The 21,874-nt window shown below is 40.1% G+C and overlaps 1 protein-coding gene across 1 annotated transcript in view; it reads left to right on the top strand.

Annotated features, from left to right (window-relative positions):
- PPA1 (inorganic pyrophosphatase 1) overlaps positions 1 to 13,058 on the top strand; it is a 37,687-nt gene extending 24,629 nt beyond the window's left edge. Inside the window, exons 7-11 of the mRNA XM_072756222.1 lie at positions 4,177 to 4,304; positions 4,578 to 4,663; positions 10,914 to 10,983; positions 11,973 to 12,015; positions 12,705 to 13,058. Coding sequence (XP_072612323.1) covers positions 4,177 to 4,304; positions 4,578 to 4,663; positions 10,914 to 10,983; positions 11,973 to 12,015; positions 12,705 to 12,736 — 359 coding nt within the window. The 3' untranslated portion in view covers positions 12,737 to 13,058. The remainder of the gene's footprint in view (positions 1 to 4,176; positions 4,305 to 4,577; positions 4,664 to 10,913; positions 10,984 to 11,972; positions 12,016 to 12,704) is intronic.
- Positions 13,059 to 21,874: the final 8,816 nt, after the last annotated feature.

The following is a 21,874-nucleotide window of genomic DNA, read 5'->3' as shown; positions in this document are numbered from 1 at the left end:
TAAACTTTCTCCTTTGTTCCAGGAAAGGAAAAATCTGGTAGTTTGTGTCTACTGTTTTCTTTTTTCCTTCCACACATACTAGCATTCAGTTGCTCTATTTATTTACTTAAAAAAAAATTTTTTTTATTGAGACATGATCTGCATTCTGTAAAATTTGCAGCTTTAAAGTATATAATTCTACGATTTCTTATATATTTACTTGGTTGTACAACTATCACTACTACCTAATTCCAGAACAAGTTCCCCACCCTAAGAGGAAGCCCTATATCCATTAGCAATCCCTCAGTATTTCCACTTCCTGCTGTCCCTGGCAACCACTAATCTATTGCCTGTCTTTATGGATTTGCCTGTTCTGAACATTTCACACAAGTGGAATCATATGATAATGTGCCTGGCTGGCTTCTTTCACATAGCATCATGTTTTCTTTTTCTTTCTTTCTTCCTTTTTTTTTAAAAAAGATTTTATTTATTTATTTATGAGAGCTAGAGAGAGAGAGAGAGAGAGAGAGAGAGGCAGAGACACAAGCAGAGGGAGAAGCAGGCTCCATGCAGGGAGCCCGACAGAGGACTTGATCCCGGGTCTCCAGGACCACACCTCGGGCTGAAGGGAGCGCTAAACCACTGAGCCACCCGGGCTACCCAGCATCATGTTTTCAAGGCTCATCTACATCTTAACATATATCAGTACTTCTTTCATCTGCCGCCCCTCCCTCTGCCCCCCCACACCCTTTTTTTTTTCTTTTCTTTTCTTTTTTTTTGGTGGTAAAATTCACTTAACACAAAATTCACCGTTTTAACCATTTTAAAGTGTACAGTTTAGTGGCATATAGTACATTCACAAGGTTGTACAGCCTTCACCACTGTCTAGTTTCAGGACATTTCATCACTTGAAAGGAAAACTTTCCCTCTAAGTTGTTACTCCCTAGTCCCTGCTCTTCCTGGGCTTTGGCAACCACTAATCTGCAAGTCTGTCTCCATGGATTTCCCCATCCTGCATGTTTCGTATACTTGGAATTTCATATACTTGTGACCTTTTGTGTCTGGTTTCTTTTACTTAGCATAATGCTTACTAGGTGCATCCATGTTGTAGCACGTATCAGTACTCCTTCCTTTTTTTGGCTGAATTCCATACATTGCATTGATATATGCCACATTGTGTTTATCCATTCATCTGTTGATAGACATTTGGTTTGTTTTTGGCTATTAGGAATAATGCTGCTGCTTTGAACATGCCTGAACAACTTTTATGTGGACAAATGTTTTTAATCTTCTCAGATACAGATACCTAGGAGTGGAGTTGCTGAATCATATGGAAACTCTCATGTTTAACCTTTTCGGGAATGGCCAAACTCTTTCCCAAAGCAGCTGCATCATTTTACCAGTCCTGCCAGCTTGCTATAAGTGTTCCAATTTCTCTACTTCCTTGCTCACTTGTTACTTTTTTTATTATTATTATAGCCATTCTAGTGGTATGTTTTATTGTTGGATTATAAGAGTTTTTTATGTATTGTGGACACCAGACCTTTAGGAAATACATAATTTACCTATATTTTTTTCCATTTTGTAGGTTGTCCTTGAATTTTCTTAGTGTAAGCACTCAAGTTTTCCATTTTTGTGTAGTCTGATTTATCTTTTTTTTTTTTTTTTTTTTTTCGTTTCCTGTGCTTGTAGTGTCATATCTAAGAAACTACTACTTAGTCCAGGGTCACAAAGATTGATACTTATGTTTCTAAGACTTTTATAAATTTAGCTCTCACATTTAGGTCCCTGATCTTTTCTATGTTAATTTGTGTATAGTTATGGATTAGGAGGTCAGCATCGTTCTTTTGGACGTGGATATCTACTTGTCCCAGCACCATTTTTTGAAAAGACCATTTATTCTTTCCCCCATTGAATTGTCTTGGGAATCATTGGGAACCATTATTGGGAATCACTTGGCCAAAAATGTATGGGTTAGTGCTATAATTTGATTGAGTCCTTTTTGAAAAAGAAATGTTTATACCTTGTAACTCTGTGTCTTATTATCATGACTATTTTTTTTTGTTTTAAGAGTTTTATTCATTTATTCACGACAGACACAGAGAGATAGAGAGAGAGAGAGAGGCAGAGGGAGAAGCAGGCCCCATGCAGGGAGCCCGACTTGGGACTCGATCCTGGGTCTCCAGGATCACACCCCGCCCGAAGGCGGCATTAAACCACTGAGCCACCAAGGCTACCCTATCATGACCATTTTTTATATTAATCTTGCCTCTAGTTAATAATCAAATCCATTTTAGTTATTGAATTGGCCTTCTCTTGCCTGTCTGAAATGGGTCTTACTGGACTAAAATCAAGATGTCACAGGATTGTGTTCTCTCTGGAGGCTCTAAAGAAAAATATTTTCCCTTGCATTTTCCAGCTTCTAAAGGCTGCCCACATTCTGTGATTCATGTTCTCTCTCCATCTTAAAAGCCAGCAATTGCAAGTCAAGTTTTTATCTCTTCTTCCCTGATTCTTCTGCCTTCCTCTTCCACATGAAGACCTTTATGATTAAGCTCACCCAGATAACCCAGGATTATCTCCAGTTTTAAGTTCAGCTGATTAACAACCTTAATTCCACCTGCAACCTTCATTCCCCCTTGCCATGTAACATGACAAATTCACAGGTTCTGGGAATTAGAGTATGTACATCTTTAAGTGGGGACAGTCTTCTGCTTGCCACAAATGGTGACACTAATGGTGGATATATGATACTATGCATTTGTCAAAACCTCTAGGATTTTATAGTAGCAGAATAAAGCTGTGCCCCTTCTAAAGATGTCTACCTCCTAGTCCCCAGAAACTCTGAATAGATTACTTTACATGGCAGATGGACTTTCATATGTGATTAAGATTAGGTCCTTGAGATGGGGAGAGTATCATGGATTATCCAGCTGGGCCCCATCTAATCATGAGTCCTTGAAAGCAGAGAACCTTTCTCACCTATAGTCAGAAGGCAATATGATGACAGAAGAAGAGTCAGAGAGAGTCAGAAAAAGGATAAATATAGTTTCAGATAGTTCTGTATTAAAATTTTGTACAGTGATTCTCATGATCAATATGTCTATTTTCATATGTGCTACTTACATAAGAGCACTTGTGCTAAGTGGCATGCTCCAGCCACAGTTAGTGAAGCCACCCACAACTGTCAGTGTGTCAGTGGCATTTTGCTAGGGCATCATTTCCCTGCAGTAGAAGCTATTAGAACCCTGAAAATTTTCTCTGGGTGGCTGCCCCATGGTGCAAGTAGCATGCAGCTTTCCTACAATGTCAACTCAAGACAGTATCTGTCTGCCATCCATTATAATTTGAAGAGTTTACTGGAGTTTCTAGATGGGGAGAACTCTTGACCAGCCACAACTTTGGGAGAGATAGACACAGAGCCATGGAAGAGGACTGCTTATCCACTAAAGCAACTAGGTTGAATACATTGATCCTCTTTGAGAGAGAGAGAGAGGTTGTGAGACCAGTAAGTGAGTTGGAGGAGGGGCAGAAGGAGAGAGAATCTCAAGCAGACTCTGAGCTAACTGCAGAACCGCAGAACCCAACATGGAACTGGATTCCACAACCCTGAGACCATGAACTGAGCCAAAATCAAGAGTTGGTTGCTTAACTGACTGAGCCACCCAGGCACTCTGAAAAGTTTTTTAAACAGGACATTTTTCTGTTGGCCAGAACCACAGCATTGTGATATAGATGCCTATCCTGTAGAGTGAGAAGTCTAGCCTTATCTAACAGGTCACTGGTCAAGGGATTTCAGTATAATCCCTTTTTTCTTATCTTTGGTAATTGGGGTGTGTGCCTCTGAATATAGCCCTCAGGCTGTCTGTTTTAGTATCTGCTGCCCTTCTCATAGAAATTACCTACACTTGCCAAACCAGTTCCTTTCTTATGCAGTCCCCAGTCATTTTTCCTCCCTCTCAGTCATTTTTCCTCCCTCTCTTTTAATAGAAGTTACTATTGTATTGATCCCTTAATACACTAGATGATTTCCTTTTTATGTGTGTTCTCTTTATAACATGGTGGTTAGTTCTAATGCTATGCTATCTTTTACTTTGTTGATAATCTATCTCATAGCTCTCTCAAAGTACATACTTGAGATTTTTATTGCATGAATAATTATATATGCATCTTGCAACCTGCTTATTCTCTTCTTAGATATTAATGATGTCAAGCGGCTGAAACCTGGCTACCTGGAAGCTACTGTGGACTGGTTTAGAAGGTACAAGGTTCCTGATGGAAAACCAGAGAATCAGTTTGCTTTCAATGCAGAATTTAAAGATAAGGTAATGTGTCATTTTGACGTATAGCTTTAGGCCTGTTTGTATTGAGACTAATGTAACTTTTATTAACCATTTAAAGACTATATGATCATAAAACAAGTGTTTAAAGACATAAGTGAGACAGCCTTAATGTTGATTTATTCATTTAAATGTTCTCTTCTGTTTTTGACATGAGGAAGTGAATTCAGAAAAGACAGAGTTATCAGGCTTTGGGAAACTGCTAACAAGGAAAGAACACTTACCTGTTGTTGTAAGGCATATCTCTTCAAATTACAGGATTTTGCAATTGATATTATTAAAAGCACTCATGACCATTGGAGAGCATTAGTGACGAAGAAAATCGATGGAAAGGGAATCAGTTGGTAAGTAGTAACTCTTCTCTGCATGTTTAACACAACAAGCACATCAGCTTGCTCCAAAGGTTTCAATGACCTAAGCACACTGTATCATTACATTCCCTTAGAACAGAGATAACTGGTTTTGTCATTCAGTGCTAAAGTGAGTGGGAAGGTAGATATGTAAGCAACTGAAAAGTACTCGTAAGATACTCTCTGAACAAGTACAAACTAAAACCATAAAGGGAGAGTGAGATCAGAGCTTCATGAGGGTATCGAAAGGCTTCCTCATATCGGGGTGCTCCGAATGTAGTGAGTAAAACAATGTTGAGTGCAAAGTTTTTCTGATATAAATATGTAAGATATGCTGCAGCTAAAACCAGTATCTACCACGTACACAAAATTTACTACTGCTAATAATAATAGCTAATATTTGGTGAGCAGTTGAATATTTGCCAAGCATGTAGCAGGGAAATTAAACTTAACCAATGTCCTCCCCTGATAAGTGTTTTAGAGTTAGGACTCACATCCAAGCCTGTCTGGCCCCCAAACCATGGTCAGGATCATATACTTCCTCTTGGGTATGTAAAGATTGACAAGAGAATGCCCATTATCACCACTTAACTAATGTTCTTGAAATAGTAGTCAGTGAAGTATATAAGGGAAATGATGTGTTTTGATGCAGGAATATTGGAAAAGGAGGAGCAAACTGTCACAGGTATATGATTTTGTAACCAGAAAACAATAGGAAAAGTAAAGAATTCAGCAAGGTGACCAACTACAAAATGAATATATGTGTATTCATTTTGATAGCTTTCTATACAAATGGTAACAGAAACTATAGTGGAGGAAAAGGCTCCATACAGAATATAGTATTTAAGAAATAAAACATACCACGGTATAGGGGATCCCTGGGTGGCGCAGCGGTTTGGTGCCTGCATTTGGCCTGGGGCGCAATCCTGGAGACCCGGGATCGAGTCCCACATCGGGCTCCCGGTGCATGGAGCCTGCTTCTCCCTCTGCCTGTGTCTCTGCCTCTCTCTCTCTCTCTGTGACTATCATAAATAAATAAATAAAAATTTTAAAAAAAGTGTTAAAAAAAAAAAAACATACCACGGTATAAACAAGACATCGGTAGGACCCAGAAGAAGAAAACTTTAAGACTATTGAAGAATATAAAATCTGTTGAATGAAAAGGAAGCTATGTTTGTAAATAACATTTCCGTTTCATTAGAAGAAATTTACATGTGAAAATAGCCAGGACAATTCTGCGGGGGGAAATGAGGTAGTGGTGGTGGGGTGGAGTTATCTTTGTCCTGTTTAGTAATATTGTTTTCCTGAAAGTTTGATGTTGAAGAAGAAAGTCAGATCACTCAGTCCTTTAGAGTTTAGTAGACCCACAGAGGTAGGGGAATTTAGTTTATAACAAAGTATTACAGGTGGAGGGTTTTGGACCTCTGGCTGTTTAAGAAAACAGGCTAGATCTCGATCTTGCTCATATACTCTTTTTTTTTTTTCCTTGAGATTTTATTTATTCATGAGAGACATACAGAGAGAGAGAGAGAGAGAGGCAGAGACACAGGCAGAGGGAAAAACAGGCTCCATGCAGGGAGCCTGATGTGGGTGGGACTCCATCCCGGGTCTCCAGGATCAGGCCCTGGGCCAAAGGCAGTGCTAAACTGCTGAGCCACCAGGGCTGCCCTCCTATATCCTTTTATCAGAGATGCATAGTGGCATCTGCCACCATGTGCTGCCTGTTTCTTTTTCTTTTTTTCTTTTTTCTTTTTTTTTAAAAAATATTGTATTTATTTATTTGAGAGAGAGAGAGAGCACAAATGAGGAGGAGGGTCAGAGGGAGAGGGAGAATCAGGAGCTTGATGCAGGCCTGGCCCAACCCTGAGATTATGACTTGAGCTGAAGGCAGTTGCTTCACTGACTGAGCCACCCAGGTGCCCCTGGCTGTTTCATTTTGTGTCTCAAAGGTGCTGTAACTGGGCAGGTGGCTCCCTGAGTGCCCCTCAGAAGTAGTTCAGCACCTTTCTTACATTTAGCTTTTCCCCACTTTTATGATAACAGGGTGCGGTCTGTTAGTACTTGAGTTTGCAGCCCTTACATCAATATTCAATTCCAGACACATAAATTTTGATGTGAAAAGATTCTCGAAAAAGTATAATTGAATTTCTTTATTAGCTTATAGCAGAGAAGGCCTTTCGAAACAGAGCACAAACTCAAAATCCATACAAGATATGGATATTTTTATGTATCAAGAGACAGTTTTTCCCAGTTGTATTTTTTTATTTGAACAAAACACAACAAAGGGCTAAATAGCTTGTTCAAGTTGGTAAGAAAGACTAACAACTCGATAGAGAAAAAAGGTAAGAGAAGGAAGTTTACATAGAAGAAGGTATACAGTCTGACTCATAATTTAAAAAGCAATTCAGGGGCATCTGGGTCGCCCAGCTGATTGTCTGTCTTCAGCTCAGGTCATGATCTTAGGGTCCTGGGGTCAAGCCCTGCATTGGGCTCCCTGTTCAGTGAGGATGTGCTTCTCCCTCTCCCTCTGCCCTTGCTCATGTTCTCTTTCTTGCTCACTCTCTCTCTGTCAAATAAAATAAATAAATAAAATCTTGGGGAAAAAAATGCAATTCAGCAAGATGATGGTATCACCCATTAGACTTGCAAAAATTAAAAAAAAAAAATAGATGATAGCTAGGGATACCAAGAACATACATATGTAGCTGCTAAGCTATAGATGGGTATATCTTAGTAAAGGGCAGTTTGACAGGATCCAGCCCCGAAATTAAAATTGCATATATGGGATCCCTGGGTGGCTCAGCGGTTTAGCTCCTGCCTTCAGCCCAGGGCATGATCCTGGAGTCCCAGGAACGAGTCCCACGTCGGGCTCCCTGCATGGAGCCTGCTTCTCCCTCTGCCTGTGTCTCTGCGCCTCTCCCTCTCTCTCTCTCTCTCTCTCTCTGTGTCTATCATGAATAAATAAAAAATAAAATATTTAAAATATAAAACAAAATAAAATAAAAAAATAAAATTGCATGTATTTCTTCATACCACCACTGCTAGGAATATATCCATAGTTCACCAAGATCCATGTATAAAATGGTGTCATTTATAATAACAAAATGTTATGTAATATAATGGTTATGTACATCTATGTAATAGAATAGTAATTAGCACATTCAAAAATCTCTATATATGTTGATATGGAATGATATCCAAAATATGTTAAGGGAGAAAAGCAAAGTTCCTAGTAGTATATTTAATATGATCCCATTTATGCAAGATAAACACCCACCCACCCACATGCCAGCATCTGTATTTATATCTAAATTTTTTTCTTCTGGGGGAAATAAGAACTATAAATTGCCTTTGAAGACAGTCACCTGGAGAGGAGAGGAAGGCTTTCATTTTATGATTGTCTGCATTTTCTTTTTTTTCTTTAAGATTTTATTTATTTATTCATGAGAGACACAGAGAAAGGCAGAGAGAGAAGCAGGCTCCATCAAGGGAGCCCGATGTGGGACTTGATCCTGGGACTCCAGGATCACGCCTTGAGCCACAGGCAGGCACGCTCAACCGCTGAGCCACCCAGGCATCCCTAGATCATTGTTTAAATCTCTGAATTCTAAGAGGTGAAACTTTTCTATCAAAGCACATGGACACAGTTTATCAGAGTATTTTCCAGAAATATTTCTCTGGGAACTAGGTGTTGCTCCCACTAGGACAGTTTATCTCAGATATTTCACTAGCACTGATAGGAACTGATAAGTTTTTTGTTTTTGTCTAATTAGGAAGGATATGTTTCTCATTTTAATTTGCATTTCTAGTTATTTCAGTGAGAATTACAGGGCATTCAGTCATTACAGGGCATTTCTAAATTTGAACTTGTTTTGGGTGCTTGAATAAAAGTGGCAACAAGAAGAACTATGCCTTGGCAAAATAAATAGAATATATAATATAGGTGGAGAAAGCTTTCAACTAAATCAAACTTGACTTTCATCTGGTCTACTATCTTCAACTTTTTAAAAAATTATTTTTCATTGGGATGTAATTGACATAACATTGTGTTAGTTTCAGGTATACAGTGTAATGAGTCGATTTGTATTTATTACAAAATGATCATGGTAAGTCCAGTTAACATCCATCACCGTACATAGTTACAACATTTTTTTTTTCTTGATATAAGAACTTTCAAGATCCACTGTCCTAGCTACTTTCAAATATGCGATATGGTATTATTAACTATAGTCACTATGCTTGTACGTTACATACCCATGACTTAGTCATAACTGATAATTGGCAACTTTGACCCCCTTCACCCATTTCGCTCACCCTTCATCTCACCTCAGGTAACCACCAATATGTTCTCTATATCCATGAACTTCGGTTTTTTGTTGTTGTTGTTGTTGTTTGTTTTTTTTAGATTCCACATATAAGTGAGATTATATGGTATTTTTTTTTTTGTATGACTTATTTCATTTAGCATAATGCCTTCAAGTTCCATCTATGTTGTCATGAATGGCAAGATCTCATTCTCTCTTATGGCTGAGTAATATTCCATTGTGTGTGTATATACTACATTTTCTTTATCCGTTCGTTCATTGGAGGACCTTTAGGTAGTTTCTGTGTCTTGTTGTAAATCCTGCTACAAAACATGAGGTTTTCCATTTAGTGTTTTTGCTTTCTTCAGATAAATACTCGAAGTGGAATTATTGGATCATAGGGTAGTTCTATTTTTAATTTTTTGAGAACTCTTCATACTGTTTTCCATAGTGGCTGCTCCAGTTTGCATTTCCTCCAAGAGTGCAAAAGGGCTTCATTTTTTCTACATCCTACTAACACTTGTTATTTCATACCTTGTTTGTGACAGCCATTCTAACAGGTGTGAGGTGATACCTCATTGTGGTTTTGATTTGCATTTCCCTGATGATGAATGATGTTGAGCATGTTTTTTTGTATTTATTGGTAATCTGTATGTCTTCTTTGGAAAATTTCCTGTCCAATCCTCTTACCCATTTTTAAATCAGATTTTGTTTGCTATTGAGTTGTTTGGGTTCTTTATATATTTTGGATCTTAACCCCTCATCAGATATATGCTTTGCAAATATTTTCTCCCATTTAGTAGGTTGCATTTTAATTTTGTTGATGGTTCCCTTTGCTGTGCCAAAGGCTTTTTAGTTTGAAGTGCTCCCAACTTACAGATTTTTGCTTTTACCTTTGCTTTTTGGATAAATCCAAAAATTTATCCTCAAGACTAATGTCAGGGAGCTTACTGCCTATGTTTTCTTCTAGGAGTTTTATGGTTTCAGGTCTTACATTCAAGTCTTTAACCTATTTTGACTTAGCATTTGTGTATGATAGAAGACGGCAGTCCAGTTTCATTCTTTTGCATGTGGCTGTCCAGTTTTTCCAACACCATGTGTTGAAGAGGCTGCCATTTTCTCATTGTATATTCTTGGCTCCTTTTTTGTAAACAAAATTGACCTTATACAGATGGATTTTATTTCTGGGCTTTCTATACTGTTCCTTTGATCTATGTATCTGTTTTTATGCTAATACCATACTGCTCTGATCGCTGTGGCGTGAAATCAGGAAGTGTGATGCCTCCAGCTTTGCTCTTATTTCTCAAAATTGTTATGACTATTCAGGGTCTTTTGTGGGTCCACATAAATCTTAGGATTGTTTGTCCTGTTTCTGTGAAAAATGCCACTGAATTTTGGTAGGGATTGCATTGAATCTGTAAATTGCTTTGGGTAGTATAAATATTTTGATATTTTATTAATTCTTCCAGTCCATGAGCATGAGCATGGACTATCTTTCCATTTATTTGTATTTTCCTCAATTTCTTTTTATTAAGGTCTTATAGTTTTCAGCTTACAGCTCTTTCCATGGTTAAATTGGGATGCCTGGCTGGCTCAGTCAGGAGAGCATGCAACTCTAGATCTTGGGGTTATGAGTTCAAGCCCTACGTTGGACATAGAGATTACTTTTAAAAATTTATTCCTAGATATTCTGTTCTTTTTGTAACTGTAAATGTTACTGTTTTCTTAATTTATCTTTCTGATTGTTTATTACTGTGTGTGGAAAATGCAACAGATTTTTGTATATACTGATTTTGTGTCCTGCACCTTGAGTAAACTTGAGATTCAGGAAAACCTGACTTGAATCTCATCTGGTCTACCATCTCAACCTACTGTTTTTTAACTAGTAAGAGACCAGCTTTGTTACTGTGACTCATGACTACTTCTGTTTTGTTTGATAGCATGAATACTACGGTGTCTGAGAGCCCCTTCAAGTGTGATCCTGATGCTGCCAAAGCTATTGTGGATGCTGTATGTAAAACTTTTCTTTGAACGAGAGCATACCTGGTGACTAAAAAAATATGATGCTAATGGGGAGAGAAAGTACTTCTCTCAACAAATATTGGAGTTCCTCCTGCATGCATGTTATTGTGTGAGGTCTTGAAACCACAAACCATGAGTGGACCCAAGTAGACAGTGGACTGAAGGGAGAGGCTGGGAAGGGCCCCAATCAATTCTAAATGGGAAAATAGTACAATTATAACAATCAAAATGATTCCAGAATGTACTAACTAACCCAAATACCTGTGTACCAATTAACCGGAACTTACTGGACTTGGTTATAGCAAGGACTAAGAAAGTGGCCAAGTTTCAGGCACCATGCAGGAGTGGCTCATTATCCTAGAAAAGGCTTTCTTGTAAGGTAGTAGACTATTCATGAAGGAAAGAATTTTAGCTTGTATTATTTTTAATTATTTGATTTAGATTAACCAAAAGACTGAACGAGGTAATCTTATTCTCATTTATGATATCCAATAAGGAAAACAAAAGAAAATGAAGTCTGACTTTGTACTGCCTTGTAAATGGGGTATGGTACAAGGAAAAAACATTGAAGCCTGTATATTTAGATTTATCTTTATATATGAATCCTGACAAAGTTGAGGTGAATAAGAAAAATTGGAAGACAAAAACCATTAGCTAATATAACTTTTCAATGAGAATACTCTGTCTACTTTCTATGTATATGTATGTATATATAAAATCATTATATAAGCATCAATCAGTTATTTCAGGCAACATCTCTATTTATTCTCCCGTGTGCAATTGAAAGCTAAGAAGCCTGAATTGGTTTTTGGTAGTCAAATGAACCTCCTATATGTTATAAATTATTTTTAGGACCTAAAAATTGGGAAAGTTCTCTTCTGTTCAGATTCCTTTTAATTTTTTTATTGGTATACTTTTTTTTTTTAGCTTACTTGTTTTCTGGAATTAGACTAATATATTTTAATATTTTATTTTAGTTACCGCCACCATGCGAATCTGCCTGCACAGTACCAACAGATGGTAAGATCTATATTCTAGTAAAATTACACTAAACAGTGTATGTGTGGGAAAATTATATCTATCTACAGATACATATTACACACCACATCCACAGAGAAAGAGAAGGGGGGGGGGAGGAAACATTTTTAGAGTTCCATAAGTATGTGGGAAGAAAGATGGTTGTAACACCACCTTTCACGCCACCCCCCATCAGAGCAATTCCCAAACCATGACCCACTGTTCCCCTCTGGGTTTCAGGTAGATGCCTTATGGATGTTGGAGCAGGTGGGGCTCTGGATCCCCATCAGGCCACCAGCTGCTTCACCCAGAAAGCAGTTTTCTCTCCCTTTATGTTTAGAGTTCTCTGTAGGGGGCAACTCTGTCAGGACCCCTCTCACTTCGCTCACTCTCAAATTAAAAAAGAAAAAGAATTCTCTGTAAGAGTCTTCTGGTGAGAATCACATATATATTGATTAGTATCAAGAGTGAGAAAGCCCAAAACACTGTGATTAAATTACCTATTTTTGCTGCGGTGAAACTTAGGTGTAAGTTTGTTTTAAGGTAATCCATGGTAGGATACATTAAAGCAAGTATGGTATTCTTTGTTATAGTTTGACTGTATTTTGATTTTTTTATTATTATTTTAAAATTTTTGAATCTTAATAGAGATTCTAATTTGTTTTTTTTTTTTTTTTTTTCTCTGAATGCAGTGGATAAGTGGTTCCATCACCAGAAAAACTAAGGAATATTCTGTGGAATACAAGCTTGATATTCCTGCATCCTATTCATGTGGAGTATTAGATGCAAAGTAGTAGCTTTTCAAAACTTTAAATTCATAGAACTAATCTAACTAAAGCAAAATTCTGCTGTGACCAATATATTCAGGATGTTATATATCTAAAAGCATTCTTCATATCTCAACTAAGATAACTGTTAGTACACTCTTCAATATCAAAGCAGTTGTAATTTGGAAGTCATTTGTGAATAAATGTGCAAGATGAGTGCATATTGGATGTATATGTTTACCATTTGTTAGAAAATAAAATTATTTTGCTGAAACTTCATTTATAATATTTTTACTTTAATCTGAAGCCTGACATTACCAAACAGGCATGTGCGCTATTTGGTGTTTGTTTTCTATCCATGATCTTATAATTTAATTTCAAAATTATTAGACTAAAACTGACTTTATTTTTAGGAACCTGAGAATAAAATCCCTTATGTTTACAGTAGTCTGATACTATATTCCTACTGATTCCTAGCATCTCATTATAAAGCAAAAGCTTTTAAACTTCTATCCTAGTGAAAAGCAAAACTTTGCTCACCTTTTGAAATGATATAGTTACTTTTTTTACTTCTTGAATCAGCAGATTGGATTCTTAAGTCATTTGTGTTGTATTCTGAGATATCCACTCCAAATAGCTTTGTGATTAAGGTCGTGGTTTTTGGAGCTGTACAGACCTGAATTTTCAATCCTAGCCCATCTGCTTTTAACTCTCTAATCTTAGGTCAGTTAACCCACTACCTAGCTTTGGTTTCCTCATTTGTAAATAAGATGTTACTCATGTAATGGCCTGTATTAAGTAAATTTTTTTAATTGAAATTTTTTGAGATGATTGTGGATCCACATGCAATTGTAAGAAAGAGAGTCACTCTATACCTTCCCATTTCCTCCAAAGATATGATTTTGCAAAACGATAGTATAATATGACCACTTAGGACACTAGCTTTGATATGGTTTGCTGATCTTATTCAGATTTTCCAGTTTTACCTATGCTCGTTTGTATGGCATATTGTTCTGTACAACTGAATCTCCCATGTATGTTCTGGCATCCTACAAGACACTGAACAGGTTTGTTTTGTTTTATTTAACATTTTATTTATTTGAGAGAGAGTGTGTGAGAGAACATGAGTGGGGGTAGGGGGAGAGGGAAAGAGAAGATACAGACTCCCTGCTGAGCAGAGAGCAGGGCTCTATCCCAGGACCCTGAGATCATGACCTGAGCTGATTAACCACTGAGCCACCCAGGTGCCCCAAGACATTGAACAGTTCTGACAGCATACCCTCGTCTTGTCCTTTTACAACAACACCTTCCTCTTACAGGTTCTCTCTACCCTCATCCTTAACCCTTGGCAACCACTAATCTGTCCTCTATTTCTACAATTTTGTCATTTCAAGAATACTATATAATAGGTACCACACAGTGGGTGGCCATGTGGGATTGGCTTTTTTCACTCAGCATAATTCCCTGGAGATTCTTCTAAATTGTTGCATGTATCAATAGTTCATAGCTTTTTATTCATCCCTTTTTATTGCTAAGTAGTATTCCATAGTAGGCTTATTCTAGTTTTTGGCTATTACATGTAAAGCTGCTGTGAACATTCCCAGACACATAGGTGTGTCAGCATCACCTGTCACTGTGATTGCTAGGTGAAATGATGGATGCATGCTTAGTTTCTTTTTTTTTTTTAATTTTTTTTTTTAAATTTATTTATGATAGTCACACAGAGAGAGAGAGAGAGGCAGAGACACAGGCAGAGGGAGAAGCAGGCTCCATGCACCGGGAGCCCGACATGGGATTCGATCCCGGGTCTCCAGGATCGCGCCCTGGGCCAAAGGCAGGCGCTAAACCGCTGCGCCACCCAGGGATCCCACATGCTTAGTTTCATAAGAAGCTGCAAGATTGTTCTCCAAAAAGGCTGTACTAGTTCACATGTAAGATAATTACTGCTATTTTGCTTTTTATCCTGTTTGGTGTTTGCTTGGTGTTTATCCTGTTTGTTTGGTGTTTATCCTGTAAATTTGTGTCTTTCACCAGATGTGGGAATTTTTTAGCAGTATTTCTTCAAATACTCTTTCAGCCCCAACCGTACTCTTCCTCTCTTTGTGGGAGGATCAGTTGAGGGATCCACATGCCCTTCCTCCAGAGATACCCGCCAGTGCCTTGAAGCAGTGTCTCTTTGTGGGACCCTAATGATACAAGGGTTGGATCTTTTGCTGCTGTCCATGAGTCCATAGGCTCTTGTTTTGTTTTTCCCACCTATTTTCTCTTTGTTTCAGACTGGATGAGTTGTGTTGTGTTCTGTCCTTGAGTTTGTGAAACCTGTCCTGTCATCTCCAAGCTCATGGTAAACCTAGCCAGCAGGTGTTCTGTTATTATGGAACTGTTAGATTACTGTATTTTTAATTCTATGGTTTCTATTCTGTTCTTTTTTATAACTTCTATTTCTTTGCAGAGATTTTCTATTTTTTAACTTACTTCAAGGGCGTTTCTAATGGACAGTCTAATTGCAGTTTTAAGATGGCTGCTTTAAAATCCTTTTCAAGATTCATTACTGTGTTGATGTCCATTGTCTTTTTTCACTCAAGTTGTGATTTTCTTCGTTCACGATATGATGGGTTAGTTGTGTCTTAGACATGTTGTCTATTATGTAAATTTTACGTAAATTTTGTATTTTAGCAGGCATCCTCCACCAAGGCCTAGCACATGGGGCTCAGCCTACTTTATGGACTGTGGTTTCATGGTGGTTTAATTTTCAGTGGCTTCGGACTGTTAACTCTGATGTGCTTGGTTTTCTCTGGTGCTGTGGGGCTTCTGTTGGTTCCTGCAGGTGCTGCTTCAAGGCACTGGCGGGTATCTCTGGAGGAAGGGCATGTGGATCCCTCAACTGATCCTCCCAACTCAGGCAAGTGTCCCTGGGTTGGGGAGGAGTCTTATTTAGCCTACAAGGATAAAGAGGCTTCCTGGACTAGTCTACCTGCTATAGCTGGGTTTCTCCCTTGGGCTCAGCCTGCCCACCCACCTAGGAGGCTCTTGGTAGAAACAGGGAGTCTGGAAAATACCTCCCTGGTGGCTTATTCCTGGCTAGTCTTCCCACCCTTGCCAAGTGGTATCATGCCGACCAGAGAGACTCCCATTCTCTAAAGGAGAGGAGTGAGCCTATTTTACTAGGTCAAGAGTTGAGAAAGACTCTCTAGTTGGGTGGTAGGATGTATGTGCTCTTGCCACTGTGCTGTTTTTTGGTCCTGGTCCCAAACCAGCTCACCTTTTTGCCACCTTTCAGAGTTTTCCTTTGATTGTCTCTTTTGCCATTTCCAGGATTGAAGCTGTGCTTAGCCATGAGGGGCAGGGAAAAATGGGTCTATGTATGCTATCTTGTTTGGACCCGAATCAGAAACATCAGCATTCAGATTTTAGCAATGTTTCTCTTACTCCCTTTTTTTTTTTTTTTTAATTTTTATTTATTTATGATAGTAACAGAGAGAGAGAGAGAGGGGCAGAGGCACAGGCAGAGGGAGAAGCAGGCTTCATGCACCGGGAGCCCGATGTGGGATTCGATCCCAGGTCTCCAGGATTGCGCCCTAGGCCAAAGGCAGGCGCCAAACCGCGGCGCCACCCAGGGATCCCTTACTCCCTTTTAAGTGTATTTTTAAATGTTGTCTCAGTCATGATCCTATGTGATTTCTTAAGTGATTTATTTGTCAGGATGAGAAATAGATTTTGTAATGAAAGATTGTATAGGGACACCTGGGTGGCTCAGTGGTTGAGCATCTGCCTTCGGCCCAGGACGTGATCTCGGAGTTCCAGGATTGAGTCCTGCGTTGGGCTCCTGCACAGAGCCTGCCTCTTCTCCTTCTGCCTGTGTCTCTGTCTCTCTGTGTGTCTCTCATGAATAAATAAACAACAAAAAAATATATATAAAGAAAGATTATACAATGTGCAAGACTTCATAAGAATTGGCCCAGTTCAGTCCCGGTGGCTCAGCGGTCTGGGGCGTGATCATGGAGACCCAGGATCGAGTCCCATGTCAGGCTCCCTGCATGGAGCCTGCTTCTCCCTCTGCCTGTGTCTCTGCCTCTCTCTCTCTGTCTCTCATGAATAAATAAATAAATAAAATCTTAAAAAAATAAAAATTGGCCCACTAGTTAGGAATCAGTCAGCAAGGTTTTTGACAGTTTTCAATGCAGCAAATGATTGAATTTTTTCCCACGGACTTAGAAGTCAAATCTGACTATATCACCATGGTTAAATTACTTAACCTATTTGAGCTTTAGTTTTTCCATCTGTAAGATGATCATGAAGCCATCACAGGATGGAAGGAATGTAGATGAAGGATTTCCAGAGTGCCAAAGTGGTAAGAGGCTTGCTCGATGGAGGCTGGTTGTTCATAATTGTAATCTCAACAACAGTGAGTGTGAGCAATGCATTTTTCCAGATAAGGGAATCTGAAACAGGCCCAGCTGTGTAAAGAGTCTGATTGAGAACTCCCACTGGAAATTCAAATTTCATTTTCACCATCAGAACCTAAGCCTGCATGTGCTACAGCTATAAAGGCACTTATGTCCTATTTGATCAGTATATTTGCTCTGTGAGGGCTTAAACTGTTCTTTTACACAGAATGTTCCTTATATTTAAAAAGAGCTGCCCCTATTGCTTTCTGGGAGTCTGGGCAGAAGGGAATTAGCTTTTACAATGACAAGAATGCTATATAAGTTGCTTTGTGGTGGGCAAATATTTAAGAATTAGGAACTTGAGTTCACTACTATATAGTTCATTGTTCCCTCTGCTAGTCTTTGGAATCTTTCCTTTAGTTATTACAAAACCTTTAAATTAACAGAAAATACTCATCAGAAGTAAGATTAAGCAATGAAAAAATCACAAGGTTATGTGCCAATCTGAATTTAAAAAGAAGCCTGAGATCAATTTGGCAGTGTCCATCAAAATTTTAAACTCACACCCTTTGAGTCAGCAATTCTGCTCTGCGAATTCATTCCAGTTGACTAAGAATAGTCAACCAAGTGCATAGTGTATGGTGGCTTTGTTTAGTCCAGCAAAACCCGGAAAAACATCTAATTGTCCAGTTCAGAAGTGGCTAAATATGTTATCAGTACCATGTAGCAGTTAAAGAATAGTCACTGCATGAGCTGATATGGAAAAGATATTCAAAATATACAAGTGATAAGAGAACCTTGTACTCTAGCAGCCAACTGTGGCCGGTGGGCCAAATCCCGCCTGCTGCCTGCTGCCAGTCTGGTCTGGTAACTAAAACTGCTTTGGAACACAGCCACACCCATTCATTTGCAAATTGCTGTGCCTGCCTTCAAGCTACAAGGGAGAGTTTAGTAGTTGGGACAGAGACCATATGGCCCACAAAGCCGAAAATATTTACTATTCAACGTGTTACTGAAGTCATTTGCCAACCCCTGCTCTATCCTATGATCTTCTTGGTATTTTTTTTTTTTTTTTTTTTTTACAAAGTAAGCATGGGGGAAAAGAGCTACATTAGTGGATATGCTTGTATGGGCACAATTTCTGGAAATAAACAAAACCAACCACAGTTAATGATGATTATCTCAGGAGGTAGGAATGTAGAGAACAGCATGGAAGATGTGGGGTCCAGCGAGTTTCCTTCCACTTGATGAGATTCTGCGCTCTTTAAATTGCTTTTCTAAAAGCATGTGTGACTTATTTTAATTTTTTTTTTTTTTAAGAAAATCAAATGAAATAGAACACCAAGGACAGTGCTTAGCACAGCTAGTGGCAGAGGGCTCCCGGCTCAAGGCAGCCTCCCTCCTGGTGGTCCTTGAACCACGAGCACTGAATCACCTGAGATATTTGTAAAAAATAAAGAGGTAAATACAATATACATATTATAGATGATAGATAGCCTTATATATATGTAAAACAGTAGTATATACATATAATACCTACTGAATTACAATTGGGTGTGGCTAGGCCCTGAAATCTAATTTTGTTTTTGTTTTTGTTTTTTTTATTTTTTTATTTTTAATTTATTTATGATAGTCACAGAGAGATAGAGAGAGAGGCAGAGACACAGGCAGAGGGAGAAGCAGGCTCCATGCACCGGGAGCCCGACGTGGGATTCGATCCCGGGTCTCCAGGATCGCGCCCTGGGCCAAAGGCAGGCGCCAAACCGCTGCGCCACCCAGGGATCCCCTGAAATCTAATTTTGAACCAGTTCTCCCCTCCCCGGGTAATCCTAACATTCCTCAATGTTTGAAAACCGCTACTCTAATCATAAATCAGAGAAAGAGTTCTCAGCAGGTTGTAATATAATCAGCATGAGATAATCAGCAAACATCTACCACAGCAACAAAAATAGCTCCCATTTGTGGGGCGCCTGGCTGGCTTAATTGATAGAGCATCTGCCTCTCTATCTCAGGGTTGTGAGTTTGAGCCCCATGGTGGGTGCAGAAGATTACTCGAAAAAAAAAAATCTTAAAAATAAGTAGCTCCAATTGGTATTTGCTAAGTAAATATCAGGCCCTGTTCTATATACTTTATGTAATTCATCTCATTTAATGCACTTGCAACATGGAACTAGGGAGGCCAAGTGACCTCCCTGAGGTCTCTGAGTGCCTTGGGCCAGGCCCTTTGCAAAGGGCTGGGAATGTGACACCATCCCAAGCCCCATGGCTCTTCCCACAGTGACAAGCTGGTCTCCTTCACCTGGCAAGTCACATCAGGTGGTCTCAAGAGGCTAACCAGCTGGGTCACCTTCAACGTACAACTCCCAATCTTGGGAAATAAGGGGCTTGACCTGGTTGCCCTGGGAGGGCCTCTTCCAGTCTGACATCCAAGGCTCCACCTGAGAGCGGTAGTGTGGATGTTCCAGAGTGACCTGTGGCTCCTTGCTGTTGCGCTCATGCACCTGAGGCCACTGTCCCCTGACCTGTCTCCTTGCCCCTACCCTGTGGAGGCAGATGGCATAGCTGCACTGCATTCCAGCTTCAAGTCTACTTCCCTAGCCGCCCTGTCTCTCCTCCTAGCTTATTAAAACACATTGCGAGCATGGAAGTGGGATCCCTAGACTCTCTGCCAGTTCTTCACAGGCAGAGGCCGTGTTCATGCCTGTCCTCCAGCACAGCACTGAGCCCACAGGGGGAGTTCACTAAGAACTTGATGCGTCTCCAATGGCTTTGAACAGAAACAACAGCTGAGCCACTCAGGCGTCCCTAAGATTTTCTCTTTACTGGGATTCCTGGGTGGCTTATTGTTGAGCCCCTGCCTTTGGCTCAGGTTGTGCTCCCGGGGTTCTGGGATCCAGTCCCACATCAGGCTCCCCGCATGGAGCCTGCTTCTTCCTCTGCCTATGTCTCTGCCTCTCTCTGTCTCTATGAAGAAATAAAATCTTAAAAAAAAAATTCTCTTTCCCTCTCCCTCTGCCCCTCCCTCTTCCCTCTCTAAATAAAAATACAATACAAAAGATTGCTTTTCAGGATGATTTTTCTAATCAACATTGTATGAAATCCTCCAGATGACAAAGGTCAAATGTTTACATTTGTCGCAAGATTTGAACAAACTTGTACATATTGACACAGATGGTATTCTGGTTTTTACCACTGAGCAGAAAGAAATAATTGCTTACATGTGCAACATCCTTTCACCCATTTTGAAGTGCGGTATCCTGTAGCCTGCGGCATCTGTCAACTTGCTCAAAGCTGCTTATCTGGTAAGGAGAGTTTGCAGCTCTCCTGATAATTTGCCTGTGTTCTCCTTCCTTCCTCCTGAGCCCCCCAAGCCATCCTTGTGATTTGGGACACCCCCCACCTCCACCTCTTGCAGCCAGCCTTCAGTCAGGGCCAGTAATCTAATGCAACAGCTTGCGTTAGGAGAGCCCTATACCTCCAGGGCACACACATTGGAGGTCCAAGTCCTGTGGACACAGTTCCCCTGGTTTCACCAAAGCTGGTGAGAAGCCTCAGAACATGGCTTTCTGCATCTGGAGAGGATTCAAACTCAATGCAGAAGACTCACAGGATGAAAAGAAGGGGTAAAGGGGTGAGCTTGTTCATCCAGTGCCCTCTGAATATTACTGGAGTTGCCAGATGGCCACCTGATGATTTTATTTATTTATTTATGAGATGGAGAGAGAGCAGGAGCAGGGGGAGGGCAGAGGGAGAAGCAGACTTCCCGCTGAGCCAGGAGCTGGATACCGGCTTGGCTGGATCCCAGGACCCGGGATCACGACCTGAGCTGAAGGCAGATAGATGCTTAACCGACTGAACCACCGAGGGGCTCCTCCCCAAGGTGTTCTAATTACTGAGCATCTATAATATATTGGAGTATCTGACAGTGCTAGCTCCCCGTCCTTGTGTTCATTTTCAGATCCTGTTTGTTCCCTGAATAGCCTGATTTTTCCATTTGAATTTTAGGCGGGAACAAAACAGGGTGGTTTAACACACACACACACACACACCCTACTGATCCTATTATTACTTTCATGGGAATTATGTTAAATTTATAGTTGTATTTAAGGAGAATTAAGATGTTTATATCGGGCCTTAACTATCCAAAAACATCATCCATCTCATTATTTGACTTAGTTTTCCTATCTGTAAAATTGGAGTAATAATACCAAACTCGTAGGGCTGTGTCTTCAGAATTAAGTGAGGAAATGCTCATTTAGGGAAGGGCCGCAGCGAAGGAGCCAGCGCGCTGCTCTGCGCCTTGCTCGCCTACGAGCTCAGGCTCGGCTACTGGACTATTCTGAACCTTGGTCCTCCCATTTGCAAAAAATGAGGATAATAACAGTATCTGCTTCATCAGGGCTGTAATCGAAGTCAAATAAAAAAAAAAATGGAGGGAGGATTCACGCCAAGGGCTCGGAGCACCGCCTGGACCCTAGGCGCTCAGAATATTAGCCGTTCCTCCCAAACACAGGCTATCCCAGAGAACCGCGACGGAAAGGACGGGCTTTCTGGGACCCACCCAGGGTGGAGGGCTGTCGGGGAAACGCTTCTTTCCGAGAACCGACCAAGCGTCCGGTCGCCGCCCCCTCGCCCCCCCGCCCCCGACTCCGTCCAACGGCAGCGGGACTCGAACCCGAGATCCGGAGCGAGACCCCACCCCCCCCG

This window comes from Vulpes vulpes, chromosome 4, assembly GCF_048418805.1.
Source record: "Vulpes vulpes isolate BD-2025 chromosome 4, VulVul3, whole genome shotgun sequence".
NCBI classification, from domain to species: domain Eukaryota; kingdom Metazoa; phylum Chordata; class Mammalia; order Carnivora; family Canidae; genus Vulpes; species Vulpes vulpes.
Note: the sequence above shows the minus strand (reverse complement) of the source record. Positions and strands in the feature narration are given on the sequence as shown.